Here is an 18,850-nt window from a genome sequence, read left to right as displayed (position 1 = left end):
CTCTCCATTCCTTCCTCCTTGACATCTCCCCCTCTCCCTCTCTCCAACTTTAAGATAACTAGAGGCCTGGTGCACGGATTCATGCACATTGAAAGGAAATTAATTAGAAGTTGGCCAGCAGGGCGGGACTAGGCAAGATGGGCCAGACATGCCCTGGAGCCAACCTCCCATGGTCCCTACCCGGCCGGCCGCACCTGGGGCAGTGCCACGGCTTGAAGGGCATCTGTGGAGTGAGCAGGGTCCCTCCAGCAGGTGGGGTCCCTCGGCCTGGCCTGCTAGGATTGGGCTGAAACCAGCTCTCTGACATCCCCTGAGGGGTCCTGGAGTGCAAGAGGGCACTCTGCAAAGTTGCTGCCACTCATCAGCTTCTGCGTTGAGCATCTGCCCCTTGGTGGTCAGTGAACGTCATACCCACTGGCCAGTCGGCTAGTCACTTAGCCTTTTATATATGTAGATGTTAAACTAGAGTTAGAGCTGATACATATAATCTTAATAGTCCTACTTTTGAGCATTTGCTCAATGAAAATTATAGCTCAGGCCATAGGATAACCAGTCTTGAAAATCTGCTCTGTGCATAGGAACAACCATGTTTTATTCTATGTCCTCTTCACAGAAAGAGTAAAGATAAATCAGTGTCCTCTCAATTTCAATAAACTGCAAAATCTGACTCTTTTCATCTACAGCAAAATGTGGAAAGTATTACTGAAGAAGTTAAAAATATATGCAGTGTTCTTGGATGTGTGGAGACCAAGCAAATTACAGATGCCGTAAATAAACTAAATCTAATTCTTCAGAGAAAATCAGAGGTAAATATACTCATCTATCACACAGCAATTATTTTAAACCTGAGTTCAATAATTAATTAAGGAGAATGAAAGACTGGACTAACTACTGTGTGTGTGTGTGTGTGTGTGTGTGTGTGTGTGTGTGTGTGTTTGCACGCACGCAAGTATATTTCAATCATTTGGGAACCATCAAAACAACTCTATTGTACAAAGGGATTTAATTAAATTAAAAGGAAATCTCTTACACCTTTGAAGTTTGTAGTAACAATATAACTTCCAAGTGAGAGTGAAATCAATCCTACAATCTACCTAGATGAATATGCTTACGTAATAATATTCACAGGCCAGTGTTTTTACAAACTGTTAATGGCTCTCACATGCACCAGTATATACAGGCATGAGTGTCCATGAACGCATGGTTAAGCACTTATGTAGAAAAGATATCAGTTTTTGTGACATGTTTTGCTGAATTTGCAATGCACACTGCTTCTATGATCCCACAACCTGCAATGATTTCCTGTCTTCTTTTTCAGTTAAAAAAAATTAATATTAAGTGATTTCCTTTTTTAAGCTCAAAAATCTGATGTGTGATTATTACCCAAGAAAAAGAATAGGAAATCTGGTTCGATGAATTCATTCAATCTTATTATTAGTTTAGCAAGGGATTAAGCAGAAAGATACACTGACTGTGATAATTATGATAATAAAAAGAATAATAACAAGTCCCTGGTAGTACACTGTAATAATAAAATAGTTTCACTAAAATATTATTTAACTTAGGTTTTATTTTATTGCAGTTCTTCCTCATAGCAATGCTGCAGAGTAGGTATTTTATGCTTATTTCATTATTAAAATCTGATGCCTACACTGCTTGTGTATAGGTCATTAATAGAGATTTGAACCCAGGCTTCTATACACATTCCAGTGTATGTGAAACTTTGTAAGAGAAAGATTATCTGCATTCTTACTTGCATGGAAAGGAACAGCACAGATTGTATTACATTAAATAAGCCAGCCTTGACATTTCAAAAATTGATTTAGAAAATGGGCAATTATATTAATATATATAAATAATTGTGCTTATTGTTTCAAATAGGTAAACTATGAAAAAAATCAGTAATGTCTTAAAGTTGAACTTTCTATGTTTTATTTTAATTAGAACAATTTTGTGATTAGCTAGTAGTAATGAATATATACATTTATGTACCTTATTTGCATGCATGGACAGGAAAAATGATGACCATAAGATTTCCAAGATAAACATTTATCAAAAACTAAAAACACAAAGCAATGAAGAAATCAAAATTTAAACACTATAATCAATAAATCCCAAACTTCAATGTCTCAGATAGACATGCATTTATTTCCTTAAACATTTCTTAGTTTGGAAATATCTACTCTTACACTTTCCAATTATAGAAGAAAATGAAGCCAAAATTATCCTTCAAGGAGAAAATGAGTATTTCCTAGTCTCCAAAATTATTTGTGTGTAGATATTAAGATCCATGGTTTTCACAAATGATAGCAAGGTAAGAAATCTGATGTGAGTACATATAATCTGGTCATATTTTTCTATTCTGTGTCAGAGTGGGAAAATTATACTATAGTCTTGAAAAACTTATCACCAATATGTTTTGAAAATAAATATCTTGATAAACTCAAAAACTTAGGAATAACATAATGTTAAAAGAAACTTCCAATAATAACTAAAGTTAATCAAGATAACAAGGTAGTTACTTTCAACAAACAGTTTCTCTTAGATTATCATGTACTGGAGACATTTTGAACACCTAAAATGTATAATAAAATACAAAGATCTTAGTGTTATGTGAACATGACTTGAATTCAAGATCTAACAATTTCTAGCTGAATATCCTTTGGAAAATTCATTCATTTATCTGATGTTTAGTTTTAATCATCTCTAAAACAGAAAAATAAAACAGAATTTGCAGAGTTCTTATGAGTATTAAAAACAATGTTAATAATTTGTTATATTATCTAAGTATTAGAAAAAATGTTAATAATTAAATTAATGTAAAATAATATTAATAGTAATCATCCAGAAGATAGTGTCTTGAATGAGAGTCATGATTTTTATTGGAGGTAGTGGGGATGGTGCTGGTGGAAGTTTTTGAGAATCTTCCCCATGTGGCCAAGATGGTGTTAATTCACACAAGTATCACGTAAGTCCCCATTACCTCAGGGCCATCGATTACAGCCAGCCTCATGACAAATGTGAGCCTTTGCCAGAGGAGACCAGATGCGTGAATGTGAACACGTGTCTTCCCATCTGTTAAGAACACTTGGTTGTTCATCCATTTTTATGTCCAGCTCTCAGTAAGTCAGCTGAAACCAACAACTGATCAAAGAATGAGGAAAATCTAATTTTAGCAGGAAGCATTTCAGATGATGTTACAGTATTACTAGGTAAAAAGCTTTACCTTTAAAACATTCATTTTCTGAAACTGCCTAAAAGACTACAAATGACAATTTTCTCTGAAATATCAAACTCTCAATATACTAATATCTGAAGTCAAAATTATCCTTCAAGGAAAAATTGAATATTTCCTAGGAAAACTATAAACAATTATAATTCTCAAGGAAAGCTCATTCACATTTCACATTTCTTATATACTTTTTGAGCACTAAATTATATGTGATTACTCATGCATAGAAATGAAGAAAAGAGTTGACATTTATCAGTTTTATTTCAGACATATCAATGACCAAAATCAATAGTTCGATATCCCCCAATTAACAGATTCTACTTTAGGCACACTCTAAAAGTCTCTTTATTCTATATCACCTTCATTCAGATTTTTTGTTCATCTCTTTTCCCATTCTACCTTAACTATTAACCCACCTACATAGGAATATTGGCACAAATAGTAAGCACATTTTTACAGAATGTGTGTATTAACCAACTGCAGTTTACAATGCCAAAGTAATCAGTCTATCCAGCAACCATGAGCCAAGACTAAAGAAATACTGACACAGATGAGTCTTCTGCCAACTCAGTCAAACTTGAGAAGCTTTCTTTTCTCGTGGCTACACTTTTTGGTCAACTTGCAAGAGACTATTTTCCTGCCACTCAGGGAAGTAATTAGGTATTTATTAAATGTAAGTTTGGGCAGGATGAAGAACCATATCACAAAGGCAGGTGTACGCTAGTTCATGCTCCCACTCAGCACTGGAAACAATTTTCCATCTGTCAAAATTATATTCCAGAATCCCACGTAATATATTTTCACTAAATGCTCATATAATAAATGAACCATAAAGTGAAAAATATGGTCTTACACATTGTTCTGTAGGTGGATGTCATGGTGATTTTAAAATACAAGTTTTTATTTCTGAATAAACTGAATTCTAGTTAAGTCAGGCTAACATCTTCAATAGTCTCACACACAGGAATGGGATAAAGATCTTATGTGGAATTGTTAAGACTAATGGTTGGAACTATGCTCACATGAAATATTTTACCCAAGAGAAATGCTTCTGAAATGGTTCATGTGAAAAATGCTTTTAAATGAATTGTATATAAATTTAATTACATTTTAAACACGATAGGAGTATTTTCTCTCTAAAGGAATCCTGTAGCAAGTTTCTTGTTATAGGAAAACAATTATTCCCTAATTTATTTGTCTGAGAAATCAGGCTTTTCTTTCATTGGATTTACTTAAAAGCAAACTTGTCAAAGCAACATTTTAAAAATTTAGTGTCTTATAAAAAATGAATTTGCTTTTGGACTGGAAACCTTATTTTTAGTGAATCTGTGAATCACCTTATATAGTTCATGATAATGAAGTTATAACCAATAAATCATAAACCACTAAAACAATCTAGGCCTCCAACAAAAATAACAAAAACAAGCCAATAAATAGAGAAATAAACAAAACCACCATAATAATGAATATAAACATAAATGACAACAAAATAAATAATTTCAGATTTTTTTTTTAGGATATGATCTCGTGTTTTACTATCATTTTTTAATCTCCTATTAAAAAAGAAAGAAATGAAACTACATAACAAATTTTTATGATTTTGTGCACTTTCATTCAGCCCTCTTTTGGTGCAGCCCAACACTTTTATCTGAATGACTGTTAATAATGAGAATTGAATACACTAAACAGAGAGAATTAGAAATGCACTTATATCAAAAGATTAGTCACTGTTGTGGAGGGGGATTGAGCATAGGCAATGGAGAACTGTTCTAAGCATACTAAAAAGGTTGAGCCTATTCTAGAAATTTCTCTTTAAAAACTCAAATAACTTAGATTGTTCATTACAAGGATTTAGGCTTTTGTTAATATTGTAATTTAGATTTCCTGTTTAATAAGCAACATTTATATATGACACCAAGAAACACTATGTCTTTTCATCATTCCAGAGAAATTTCAGTGTTTAGATTTTGGATATTATTAGTTTAACTGTTTTGTAAGTTTGTTTTCTGAATAACAAATATGCCTTGCACCTATTTTTCTTTTTTAGAGTTTTCATCAAAATTCAGAGACTTCAGAAAAAGGTAAAACATGCATGTACCCAAATGTGCTTCTTTTTAAGTTATAGAACCCAAAATAAATTATTTTTTAAAACTTTTTCATCCAAATATTATGGTAACACAAACACACACAAATGTTTTTTGAAGGAAAAATGCATTGCTAAAACTATTTTTATTGATGAAGCTATTATTCAGAGAGTGAATAACTATCCACACTCTCTAAACTTTTAACCTGAATTTTTTTTAATATAGGAAAAAACAAGAGATCTATAAAAATGATAGGTATACTGAAAAATACCTTTATGACCATTTTAAGGAACTGTAAAATGTTCTTTAGCTAATTCTATTTTGATGTAAGAATGTCAGGAAAGTAGCAGGTGTCTTTCTTCAAACTCACTAATTTAAAATTTAAAATCAAGCTCTGTTTGAAAGACCAATCTATCATGACAATCGGAGAATTTGGTTCTGTATATAGTGTTTCCAGAGGCCCTGAGAAGCCCATAGAACTGCAAGCCACAGGAGGACTTTGCCTTCATAGAAAATAGAGAATATAGAGGAAAGACTTTGGAATGGAGCAGAACTGGTTTTGAATTTCAACTCTGCCACTTTCTGACTTTATGATCTTAGATAATTAAACTCTTTGATCCTCAGTTTTCCTTATAAGCATTAAAGATGTAATAGTATTTAACGTGCAAGGTGTGGCCAGGGTTGTTCTTGTTCTCACAGGCAGATGGTATTTAGCAAATGAACACTCAGTACCTTCAAGGCAACAGACTCACATATGCTCAGCTAGCACCCTAGGATTCAGAGGTGATAGTGAAATGCAAATATGAACTGTGACCTGTCCTCCATACCCTTAATCATTGTCAGTAGAACGTTATGTACAATGAGACATCCTTTCAACTCTAATTCTCACTGCTCAGAAGAAGACATTCAATTATATTTGAAGAACTGCCACTTCACATCACAGAGGAGAACGGGATGACAGAGGACAGAGAGAAAAAGACCTGTGCTAGTGGGAAAATTCCTGTTCCAGACATTCATAAAACTCCATAACACCACAAAGGGAGCGAAGGCGGTGGAGTGGCCCTCCCCAACAATCATACTAACAGAAAGGCTAGTGATAGAATGTGGAGTGAACAAGCCTGGGGTATGCCAACATGGAGCTAGTCCTCTCTTCCTTTCTGCTAGGAATGTTGGAATAAAATCCCTTCACTCATGTTTCTTAGAGATTGGAATGTAAGATCCCATAAAATTGCACAGGAATGCTCCCAGAGACTTATATTCTATACTAAATCATCATAGATTCTAATGAATGTTTTAATTGCATAAGTATTGTCATTGTTTCTTTATTTCATTATGCTAGAACATTTTTGCCAAACTAAAATCAGGGGTAATAAACATTATCCCTCCATCTTTCACCATCAAGCCCAGTATCTTTGGTGCTTAATACATTTCTAATGATCTTTGAAATGCATTCTTCATGAAATGCATTTGGAAGTAAAGCATAATGCATAGACACACATCTCTGTACTGCCTGGAAGAAGCAAATTATAACCAAAGTCTGTATATATGCCCCAAAAAGTAAAGAGTAGAGTTTGAGTAATTATTGAAATAATTACGAGTCCCCAAAATATATGCTGGCTCTTGAATTAATGAGATCTCTGGTCTCACTTTATGATCTGTTTTGTGTGTGTATTCATTTGCACAACTTGGGATTGTTAACAAGAAGTCTGTGCTTCTGCTTCAGAGTACCAACAATACAAGTTGGGGACCAGGAAACAAGATGTTTCTACGAGTGTGTGATTCTTTCCTGCCTGTTGTTCAGTAGAATCCCTGTTGGTTGGTCTCCTAAGTGTGACAATCCTCCTTTTGGGACTATTTTATGCTGCTGTCTTGCTCTATCTCATTAATTGCTACTGCTGATTTCTCAGAGAATTTTAATTAGAGCGCTATCACTGAGCTTGTCCTCTCTGGCTGTTTCAATAAAGGGCACAATTTTAAAAATACAGCAAATAAGTAAAATGTGGACATCTAATAAATTTCCTAAGAAATTACAAATAGCTAAGTGAATAACAGCACCTATTGAACAACATAAAACGTTTAGTGATGGACAGAGCTACTGAGGGACAGGATGTGGGAAGAAGTCGACCCTGAAGCTGACCTCTCTCCTGAGTATCCAAACGCCTGTGCATTGGGACACTGCAGTCCACAAGGGTGTTTGCTGACCACTGTCCCTGCCCAACCCCTGGAATCCGGATAAGAACGGGTGTCCAGGTTGGACCACCGCAAAGCAAGGCCATGCAGCCCATCTTCCTCATCAGGCACTCCCACTTGGACACTTTCCTGGAAAAGGACTGCACTCTGACCCACTGAGTCTCCAACTTGTAAAATCGGGATTGAAGTTTATTAAAACCATTCCTTCCTCCGTGTCGGGAGCCACAGAAGTCACCCACATCATCAGCAAACACCTGCCAGGCAGCTGAGGGAAAACACCCGCCTCGGGGCCATGGTCCCGGGTCTGAATGGAAGCTGGAGGGGCCCAGATCGAAACCGAATTTCGAAACTACACCCCCCACCACCACCACCCAGGAATCATGAACAGCAGGAGGACGGTTACAAAGTCTTCATCTGCCCCATCAACCTCATCCACGAACTCCATCCCATCGTGCTGCGCCAGTTCCCCTAAGAAGGCTGGAAAAAGGAAACATTCAGTTGAGATCATACTGATTTTTCCGCATGATTTTCGGCCATACTCTCATCTACCAGGACAAGACAGTGGGGTTTAAGAAGGCCTGATTCAAGGACTGGCTGAGGCCTGACAGATGGGACCAGGGGCAGATCCCCACTGAGAGGTCTCCGGTCCTGACCAAGCTGGCCATGTGACTCCTGCCCCCTTCTAGACTCTGTCACACCAGGCAAGGGGACAGTGTCCCTATTTTGTTCATCAAGGAGGAGGGAGAGGAAACCAGACATTTCATTCTTAACATTTCGCTTCATACATTCTTTTCATTTCTTAAATCCCTTTTGTCACTTGACTATTTGTCAAAGATTGTTTTCATCTGGGTAAAAATAATGCTTGAGCTTTTACAGTGGAGTTTATTCTTCATTTAATTTTTAAAATACTACTATAGTTGAATATTAAAACAAAATAATTGCAAGTAGTGCGTATGTTAAGGATTCTAATCCTGCAGCTATTCATTGCTGCCTATAAAATGCCAGCAGTGGATGCTATGCCCTGGACCATTAAGAGGTGTGACACTGAACAGGAGGGTGCTGCTCCCCGTCCTCATAAGCTTCTCCAATGTAATGGTGCCATCTTTCCTGACTTGGATCGAAGGCCACCGGTTCTACCTGGTACATTTCGTCAGACTCTTTTACTGCCTTCCTCTCAGGCAGGAATTTTTCCAGCAAAGAGAGTTTATGAGGAGAAAGAAAGTCATTCTCAGGAAAGCTTACCTTGCATTCCTTAATTAGGTGACTCTTTTCACATGCCGTCATCTAACTGCTAGCCCGTTCTTAGTCTTTTATTTTTTTCTATTTTTCTTCCTCCATGACACTTCAGGTCACTTTTAGGAAAAATCAATAGATGCCCTTTAAATAATCAGTGATACAAGTCCAGTAAAACTTTATTTTGATTTTGACTAGATGAAGTAAACATCATAAATCATTCATTTCAAGCTTATTTCAGCTTCTAGCCATGTACTAATACCATTCTCTATTCATAGGAGGGCAAGGTATGCTATATAATTAGTGTTTAGTGAATGGTAAATGCCATAGCATAATCAAATTTATTATGAGTAACTTTTAGATGAAATTTGTTAGAAGAAGTTATAGGCCATGTAGCAAACATGCCTTTTTTTTTGTGAATTCCAAATGATAACTTAAAAACGATTGCAAATGACAGTTGATGAGAATCCCAAATTAATAATTTAAAACTCTGATTTGTGTTAAACGTTGTGTTTCTAAAATTTCTGCAGCTGAAGATATGAAAGCCTATTGAGTATCAATACTATGAGCACCTAACCCAGGCTGTGTATGGAGGGCCAGATGGCTAATTGACTTCAGTTGGAGGAGGGTCATTTTAATTAAATTTTACTTAAATTTTATTATAAAACATTTCAGAGTTATAATAGACAGCTAATGATAAATATGGCCCTTTACAGATGACCTAATTTCTATCATTTCTCCCCTAGGCTTGATAGAAAAAGTGACAACTGAACTGTCTGCATCCATTTACCAGCTAATTGATGTTTATTGCAACAGCTTTTATACAGATTTCCAGCCTCTAAATATACCTGTTATTGTTTCCTGTGTAAATCCCGGGCTCCATTCCCACCTTAGCTTCACAGTATATGCAGCTCACAATATTCCAGAGACCTGGGTGCACGGGTGAGTGGTGGTGAATTTTTCACAAAAGTGTTGATTCATATTTACATAGCTTCTAATTACAGCATATTTTTTCTTGTTCTTATTTGCAAGGGCAAATATTTCATAAAATTTTTAAATGTAATCAGAATATATCTATGCTTATTCTTAAAATCATTTTTAAAACCTTTTTTTCTTAATTAGTACTCCTTTTCCCTCAAGTCTTCTCCCATTCCCTGTATTAAAAATGGCTGCATGTGGTCACTATATTGTTATGGAAATGGAAAATGCTCATCCTATTTTAAAATTTTGTTTTTAAGTTTGTATCTAAATGACTAATGCCAATTCACAGACGAGAGAGAGAGAGAGAGAGAGAGAGAGAGAGAGAAAGGTCACACACATACAGGAAGATGGAGAGTAATTAAAAATAAAAATAAAAAATTCACTCTGATCCCCATCAAGTTGTGACAGTTTGTGAGATCAGTATCTTGATAACATGGAAATTAGCCAAAGTTACTTTAGTTAAAATAGAAATTAACCACAATTAATGCATGGAGCATCACCAGAATTTAGGTTGATTCTATCATGTAGTATTTTCTTGAATAACATAATTAGAGTAATATTTTTTAATTCCTTATGTTAAATCTATATGATCATATTGATTAAGTCAATTAAAGTTGTTAAGAAAACAGTTTTGCCAGATAGAATATTCTTGATTGACATTTTTTCTTTTAGAACTTGGAATATATCAGCCCACTCCCTTTTGACCTGCAAGGTTTCTGCGGAGAAATCTGCAGATAAACTTATGAGATCTCTCTTTTACATTGGCGGGTCGCTTTTCTCTTGCTTGACCAACTGGTTATTCACAAGTGTTTGTTCTCAGAGGCCCCAAACTGGCACCCATTCCTATTCAGCACTTGAATAGTAACCAGTCACTTGGGTAGATACCTAAAATGTCTGAGTGTTGGATATATGCTGCAGTCTTCTCTTTCCCACCCCAAGGGAAGGCCGGGAGGTGGGAGCTTCCTTCTGATTTGCTTGGATGAGGGGCTCTGGAAAATAAATACCATGCATTTTCTTACTGATTTCTATGTGGTTTTGAACTTGTCTGTGGTGCAGGAGCCTCTTAACTTTTTTCTGGATTGTTCTCAAAGGGAATAGATCCATGTATTACTTTTGAATCGGTGTCTCCATGGGGGAAGGAGGATCTGGGGCTTCCTATTCTGCCATCTTGCTGACATCACCCAACATAAATTTTTAAAGTCATTTTAAAATCAAACTTTATACAAGCAAACAGCACTTTATTATTTGACGTTTAACTATAACAATAATTGACCCATATAGAAAGTTTGTTTCTGGATAGTATTCAGCTTATTGAATCAACGTTGTTTCTTTTTAGCTATAAAGCATTTTCTTTTTCCTGTTGGCTTACTTATGCTGGAAAGAAGCTGTTCCAAGTGAAAAACTACAGAAATATTCCAGTCAAAAAATTGTTCTTTTTCTTGGTCAACTGGAATGAAACGTAAGTTTAATCTTTTCTCTGGCAGGATTATTTATCTGATAAAGATCAGAGGTTTGTTTGTTTTTGTTTAAGTGAAGCATGTGATTTTAAAAAAAAATGTTGCCAGTTAATTTGATTCGGTGATGTGATAAATATGCTAGGGCTAATAGATAACTGATTGTTCAACTCAACAGATTAAAAGTCCATTTAAAAACCTAGACAAGTGTCCAATCCACATTATCTAACTGATCAAAGAAGGAAATTGGAAAAGGGAGAATTATTAATCATTCACAGACTGTGGATAAAAGGAATACCTTCTATTTGGAGTTGGAGGGAGGTAGATTCCTGATATAACAAAGAAGGAAGAAATTACCAAATAATGTATGTAATCTCCATTTCCCCACAAAAGCCAATTGGTACAAATTTGTTTAAACAATCAGGTATTTTTACAGGTAATTATCTGTGCATTGTATAGAATGCCACCTAATCTGGGGTGGCTGGTTCCTACTTCCAAATTTTATAGAACTTTATTATATCAATAAGGAAAAGTACCTTCTTGACATTATCCTGGCCTGCCTCCTCTCCTGTTTCCCTCAACTCTAGCCCTCATTTTAATTAGAATCTCAGGGTACTCATAAACTACCATCTATGACTCTTTTCATGGTTCCTGATTCTTTTTCCTGCTGTTCCTATTACACTAACCCTTTATCATTCGGTCATTTTTCCAGGTATCCATTGCTCATTGAGAGTCAATTTTCTTCCCATTTCAAGCAGAAGAAAATGCCTCAGTTCACTCTCCATCAGACCTTTCCGAAGGTCTGGCTTTCTTGGGAGATAATTTCATTCCCAAAATTATACTTTCCTAATGATAATTGGCACAATTTCTAGAAGTCCTATGATGCCATTAGATGACACCATTTATCTCATTCTTAGTGTTATCTCAATCAATGCAGACATGTCCTGAGACATAGCATGTGAGCTTCAATTCTTACATACTCCCTGGTTGTTCAATCCCAAAGCAAATCTTCCTTATTCTAGGACCGTGATACCCTTGTCTCGCCCACTTTGGTTAAGTTCTTAATTACTTTGACCAAATGCCTGACCTTCAATTATAAAATCACATTCCGTTGCGCAGAGTCACTTCCACTTGTAACATTCTTTAGTGGTTTCCAATTCCCTTAAGGTAAAATACACGTCATTTAGCCTAGCACACAAGGCCCTCTGTGGTTTTGCCCCTGCCTGTCTCTGAATCTTCATCTCTGGAGTTAGCCCTACTCTTGCCCCTGTACCCAGCCACTCCCTGTATCTGATCTACTTACCCTAAATATGAACTGAGAAATTTCCCCTCTGCTAAGGGTCCTTCATTTGCACCCACTGTCCTTGAGAACGCCTAATTGTTTTCCAATTCTTCTACCTTCTCTATAAACCCTTTCCTGTATCATTCAAAAAAGTGGCCACCTTTTTTTATTTGTCAATTAGTCAAACCTCAGACTACTCCTTTATGGTCCTCTACTGAATGTATTTGTTTATATAGCTGTTTGTTTCTGCTAAATAATAAAAAGACCTTTTTTACTTTTGTTTTTTAAATTTTATTTTAAAATTTGTTATTGTATCTTTAACAGCACCAGACAGAATAAGAGGCCAGTAAGTGTTGCTGGGCAAATGAATGAATTTTGTGTAATAAGTGACTCCTCAAAAATGTTATCAAGCTCAATTACTAAAATTAGTCTTCTTAACTAATTAAAATTATTACTGGTTGTTCAATCCCAAAAATCAGATTCATTTTCATATGACAGCTATGTTCCATCATTTAAACAATTTAAGAGAAAAATCTAATTCTAAAGTCAATTTCAAAGGAAAAATATCAAAATAAATTAAAGATAATTAGTGTTGTTGGAATAAGTACTTTGATATATTTTTCTTCTCTTCCTTCAAGACTGCACAAGTGTTCTGTTTCCTGGTAGAATTTATTTGATTTCCCTAGTAGTTAGTTATTTCAACCCAAAATTATTTTTGTTTTATATAATTTTCATAAAAAATATTTATGTACCATTTTCTAGTGCCTGTAGTATTCTTTATATATTTTATTAGCATGTGCCATTATACTATAATCAATTGTACATTCCATTATTATACTGTAAATTTACAGACAGAAACTGTATTGTTTAACAATATGTGGCATAGATTTTTTACTACCTATTATATTTTAATCATCATAGTATAAACCCCAAATATATTATCTCATCTCAACTTAAAAACAAAAATATATAGCAGGTATTGTCATATCCATTTTACAGATCAGCATATTGATGTTTACAAAGATTAATTAACTTGCCCCAAGTTCCACAATCAATAAATTGCATAACTGGTACTCAGACCCACTCTGTCTCCAAAGTTAATGTTTTACAGTGATTTCCAAACTGTTTCTTACAACATATAAAAATCTTAGGCAGAGTATTTATATTCTAAAATAGTTATCATATCTTAAGTTAAAACAGGCCAGTTTGAGTCAGTGGTTGAGCATAGACCTATAAATCAGGAAGTCATGGTTCAATTCCAGGTCAGTGCATATGCCCCAGTTGTGGGCTCTACCCCCAGTGTGGGGCATTCAGGAGGTGGCAGATCAATGATTCTCTCTTTCAATTGATATATATGTGTGTGTATATATATATGTGTGTGTATGTATATATATGAGGAAGGGATATATATATATATATCCCTTCCTCATATATATACATACACACACATATATATATATATATCCCTTCCTCTCTGAAATCAATAAAAACATATTTGCTAAAAAAACTCTACTCCAGAAATTTTCAACCTTTTTCATCTCATGGCACCCATCACATGTAAACTAAAATTCTGCTATATGTGTATATAAGGATTTCTGGTACAAAGAACTAACCAATCAGATGCAACCTTATTATGCCATATAACCAATAAGATGCAACTCTATTATATGACCCATACTGTATTTGTATGCTTCAAGATAGGGCATTCACGCTGTACAGCTATTGTTGTGTTGGCTGTTGCCATTTTTTTTTTTTATTTGACAATCTAAAGGAAAAGAGGTCAGTGCCCCAGACCTGTGGTTGGCAAACTGCGGCTCTTTGGCCCCTTGAGTGTGGCTCTTAAACAAAATACCACAGCCTGGGCGAGTCTATTTTGAAGAAGTGGTGTTAGAAGAAGTTTAAGTTTAAAAAAATTGGCTCTCAAAAGAAATTCCAATCGTTGTACTGTTGATATTTGGCTCTGTTGACTAATGAGTTTGCTGACCACTGCCCCAGACTAAAGAGGTATTGCATGTTTTAAAAATTCTTATGGCACACCGATTGAAAATTGCTGCTCTACTTCATTCTCCCACCAACAGCACCACCCCATTCTTTTTTCTGCTTTGTAGTAAAATCCTTCCAAAGAGTTGTCTATATTCACTTTCTTCCATTTTTTTCTCTGCTCTAAAACATATTCCAATCAGGCTTTCATCACCTCTGCTCATCTGAAATTGCCCATTAGAGTCACCAGTGACCTGCATAGTTAAATCTGATGTTTGTTTCTCGGTCTTCATCTTACACATCTATTAGGAATAGCTGTCACTGTTGATCTCACCCTCCATATTTAAATATGCTCTACACTTGTCTCCTACATTCTTTTAGCTTTCCTCCTCCCTCATTAGACATACCTTCTTCATCTTATTTTCTTCTCCCCAGACACTGTGCTAATGGTCTTAGCCCTTAAGCCTCTTCTCTGATGTTGCTATTCTCAGTCCTTTAATTTGCTCTTATAGTCACATAGCTTTAAATGCCATCTATATACCAACAACTTCCAAATTTATATCACTAACCGAGGCATCAGTCACAAACTCCACATTTACACATGCAACATGTATAAGACTGAACTCTCAGTCTTATATTCTAAACTTTGTCCACCCATAGATGGCCACTGTGGGTGATCATTTTCAGTTCCAGTTGTTCGGGTCAAATCCTTAACCTCAATTTCCTACTCTCAGACACTGTGTCCAGGAAGTCCTATTGGCTCTCTCCTCAAAACATTTCCAGGAAATTACTTCTCATCATTTTCCTTGGTCTCAACCACCATCATCTCTCTCCTCTATTACCACAGTAGCCCAATAATGATCTCCCTGCTTCCCTTGTACCTTTATAATCCTTTTCACACAGCAGCTAAAGTGACCTTTTCTAAAATGTAAGTCAGGCTATGTTTAAAAATCCTGAATTGACTTCCTGTTTCACTCAGACAAAAGTCAAAGTCCTTACAATGGTCTATTGTTATATATCAGTATTAAAGGAGAGTTCTAAAATATGTGACTTTTTAAATCTCTTATTTAACTATTAAAAATTTACTGGGATTTTAGGAAAAGTATCTCTTATAGAAGAAAAATTGTTTAAGGAAAATTTAATGTTCACTCATTTTTCAGTAGTAGAGTAAGGAAAATATATGATTAAAACTCAAGGTTGGTGCCAGCTGCTTGGATAAAAAGAAGCAATCTGACTTCACTTATCGAATTGCCTCTTAAAGTATTTTTCTCCCTTTCTTTGTCTAAAAGTTCATTCCTTTGATTTTTCTCCCTTTCTTTGTCTAAAAGTTCATTCCTTTGATTTTTCAATAGCCATGTAGAAGTTGCAAGAAAAGATTTCCCAGTGAATGTGAAATTATTCTGGCTTTAAAAATCCATATGTATTCAAGAAATAAATAACTATTTAGGAAGCATGTATTCTTGCCCCAGAAGAATTTATTTTCATTAATAAAAAATGACAGAATGGAGATTGGCAGTAACTATCCACTGTAACCTATCGAATTTTTGTCATTTTTAATAGAAAAAGCTCACTAATATGTGAAGTTATACATGAAGAAGCCAGACTCAATAGGAAAAAAAGAACATTCTAGATTATCTGAAGAATAAAGTGAATTTATAGCTTCCATTCTTACACAGAAATATGAAACCTGAATAGAAAGCCAATTACAAGTAAAAGAGAGAACATTCAGGAAATTGGTGTGCATTCCACAGGATCATTAACATCTTGTATTGATTTTCAGAGCTTCTTTTAAGTTGATAAATATACTGATATTATCTTAAATGAATATTATGAGTATTAAAGAATATGAAAGAAATACTTTCAGTTTTAGCTATCTAAACATATAACAATTTAACTTTTAGTAATGTAAATTTTATTAATCTTTAATAATACAATTTACTCTACTGATTGAATAATAAATATAATGCAGGTATACAACCTACCATTTTCCACATATAGTGTTTTGCAATTTTCATTCCATATCATGGATAAGGAAAAGCCAGGCTTAAAAAGTTAAATTCATTGCTCAAGGAAGAACATCTTATTGGTCATAGAGCCATTATTTAAATTTATTTGTATCCAGATCCAAATCTCTGACTCATCCTCTCCACACATAGTTTACATATTGACATCTCAGATTTATTCTTAATTTAATGACATCATGTCCTAAATTACATATTTCAGTTAAAGGCATCCACTAGAATATAATCTAGAAGCCTAAAACTCATCTTTAATTCATTGTCCTGTTCCACTGATATGCTATCAGTCAAATATTAATTATCCATTTTACCTCTAAAATAGTTCTTTCTGTCTTTCCTCTTCTTTGCTGCTATATTACCACCCTAGATCTGGACCTTTTCATTTCTGGGAATAGCATCTTGAAGAAAGGGATGTGTACTTCCACAACATCAGTCATGGTCACTGGGCTAAATTAATTTCTCCTCATTCCTGAGGTTGGATGCTGCCAACCACTCACAAAAGGGGGTTACCAATGTCTTATCTGACACTTTGATTAAGGACTGCTCCCTAGTATCCTGATTAGACAGCCAATTCTTAGTGCAAGAGGATGCTTAATAATGCCTGAGGCCTCAGCTGGGCTAACCTCAATCAGCAATTTCCAATTGGATAATAGGCTTTGGTCATCCTCCTATCTAATAAAGACAGAATATGCAAATTGACTGTAACTCCACAACAAAGATGGTGGCTCCCACAGCCAATAAGGAGGGAATATGCAAATTGACACGACAAGATGAGAGGCAAAAGGCAGCTCTGGCCAGAGCAAAGGCGGAAAGGCGGCTCCAGGCTGGAGCGAAGGTGGTGCCGGTAGTCAGGGGAAGGAAGGCCTATTCTTGAACGAATCTTCATGCATCAGGCCTCTAGTCAATCTATAATAATAAAAGCATATTATGCTAATTAGACCAGACAGCTGAACGACCTTCCCAATGTTATTCCAAATGAAACCACCACAGTGGGGGTTAAGGCAGAGATGGTTAAGGACAATCAGGCATGCAGGCAGAGTGGTTAGGAGTGATCAGGCAGACAGGCAGAGGGATTAGGGGTGATGAAGCAGGCAGGCAGAGTGGTTAGGGGCAATCAGGCAGACAGGCAGGTGAGTGGTTAGGAGCCAACGGTCCCAGATTGAGAGAGGGTGCAGGCTAGGCTGAGGGACTCCTTCCCCATCCCCCCACCCCCGCTGTGCATGAATTTTGTGCACCAGGCCTCTAGTCCTTTAATAATTACCCATTGCTTAAACAAGTTGACATCAAAGATCAACTGGGAAATACAAGGACAGTAGATTTTGTTCATATTCCTCATACCTTATGCCATCAGATATCACTCAATCTAAGTTGCCTCATTTGCTCTCCCAGTCACTTTTCTCTTCTTTCCATCCCTTGGTGAATCTGTTTCCATGGATCTCCCCCTACCTACCTATCTCTGTTCCAAATTTCCTATTTCTCTCTAGCCTTCTCATCTTCTAGTAAACATATTCTCCCACCTCAGTCTTTTGAAAAATACATATTTCATCTCTTTGTCTCACAAATAGATCTCTTCTAAAGACCATACTTATCTTGAGGCTCTTATCATAGAACTTAGTCATTTCTTCTTTTTTTTTCATATGTTCAACTCTCTTTTTAAAATTCTTTATTGTTTAAAGTATTACATATGTCTCCTTTTTCCCCCATTGACCTCTCCCCAGCAACCCCAGCACATGCCATCACCCCGCTACTGTATGTGTCCATTGGTTATACTTATATGCAGGCATACAAGCCCTGTGGTTGATCTTTTACCCCTCTGCCCCCCGCCACCCTACCTTCCATTCCGTCTGAAGTTTGATGGTCTGTTTGATGCTTCTCTTTCTCTGGATCTATTTTTGTTCATCAGTTTATGTTGTCCATTATATTCCACAAATAAGTGAGATTATATGATATTTATCTTTCTCTGACTGGCTTAGCTTATCCACTTTGAGTTTATTTTTTTGCATGGTGTAAGTTGGTTGTCTAGTTTCATTATTTTGCATGTATCTGTTCAATTATACCAACACCTAATCCTATGGCTAGCGCTCCCAGTACTATGTTGAAGTACATTTATTGAAGAGACTGTCTTGATTCCATTGCATGTCCTTGTCTTCTTTGTCAAATATTAATTGAGCATAATGGCTTCGGTTGATTTCTGGGTTCCCTGTTCTGTTCCATTGGTCTATATGTCTGGTCTTGTGCCAATACCAGGCAGTTTTGAATACAGTGGCTTTGTAATATAGCTTGTTATCTGGTATTGTGATCCCTCCAACTTCGTTCTTTTTTTTTTTTTAATATTGCTGCAGCTATCTGGGGTCTTTTGTTATTCCATATGAATTTTTGGAGAGTTTTTTCCTAGT

The 18,850-nt window shown here is 35.8% G+C and overlaps 1 protein-coding gene across 2 annotated transcripts in view; it reads left to right on the top strand.

Annotated features, from left to right (window-relative positions):
* The window catches only part of PIK3C2G (phosphatidylinositol-4-phosphate 3-kinase catalytic subunit type 2 gamma), a gene marked incomplete at both ends in the record, with an annotated part of 259,737 nt that overhangs the window by 41,149 nt on the left and 199,738 nt on the right, over positions 1–18,850 (top strand). For both annotated transcript variants that reach the window (XM_080659571.1, XM_080659572.1), the window contains 4 exons: positions 684–806; positions 5,280–5,313; positions 9,486–9,681; positions 11,057–11,179. In XM_080659571.1, the coding sequence (XP_080515697.1) occupies positions 684–806; positions 5,280–5,313; positions 9,486–9,681; positions 11,057–11,179 (476 nt within the window). The remainder of the gene's footprint in view (positions 1–683; positions 807–5,279; positions 5,314–9,485; positions 9,682–11,056; positions 11,180–18,850) is intronic.

Source organism: Plecotus auritus (assembly GCF_963455305.1).
Source record: "Plecotus auritus genome assembly, chromosome: 3".
NCBI classification, from domain to species: Eukaryota; Metazoa; Chordata; class Mammalia; order Chiroptera; family Vespertilionidae; genus Plecotus; species Plecotus auritus.
The sequence above is the reverse complement of the archived record's forward strand: the minus strand, read 5'-3'. Positions and strand labels throughout refer to the sequence as shown.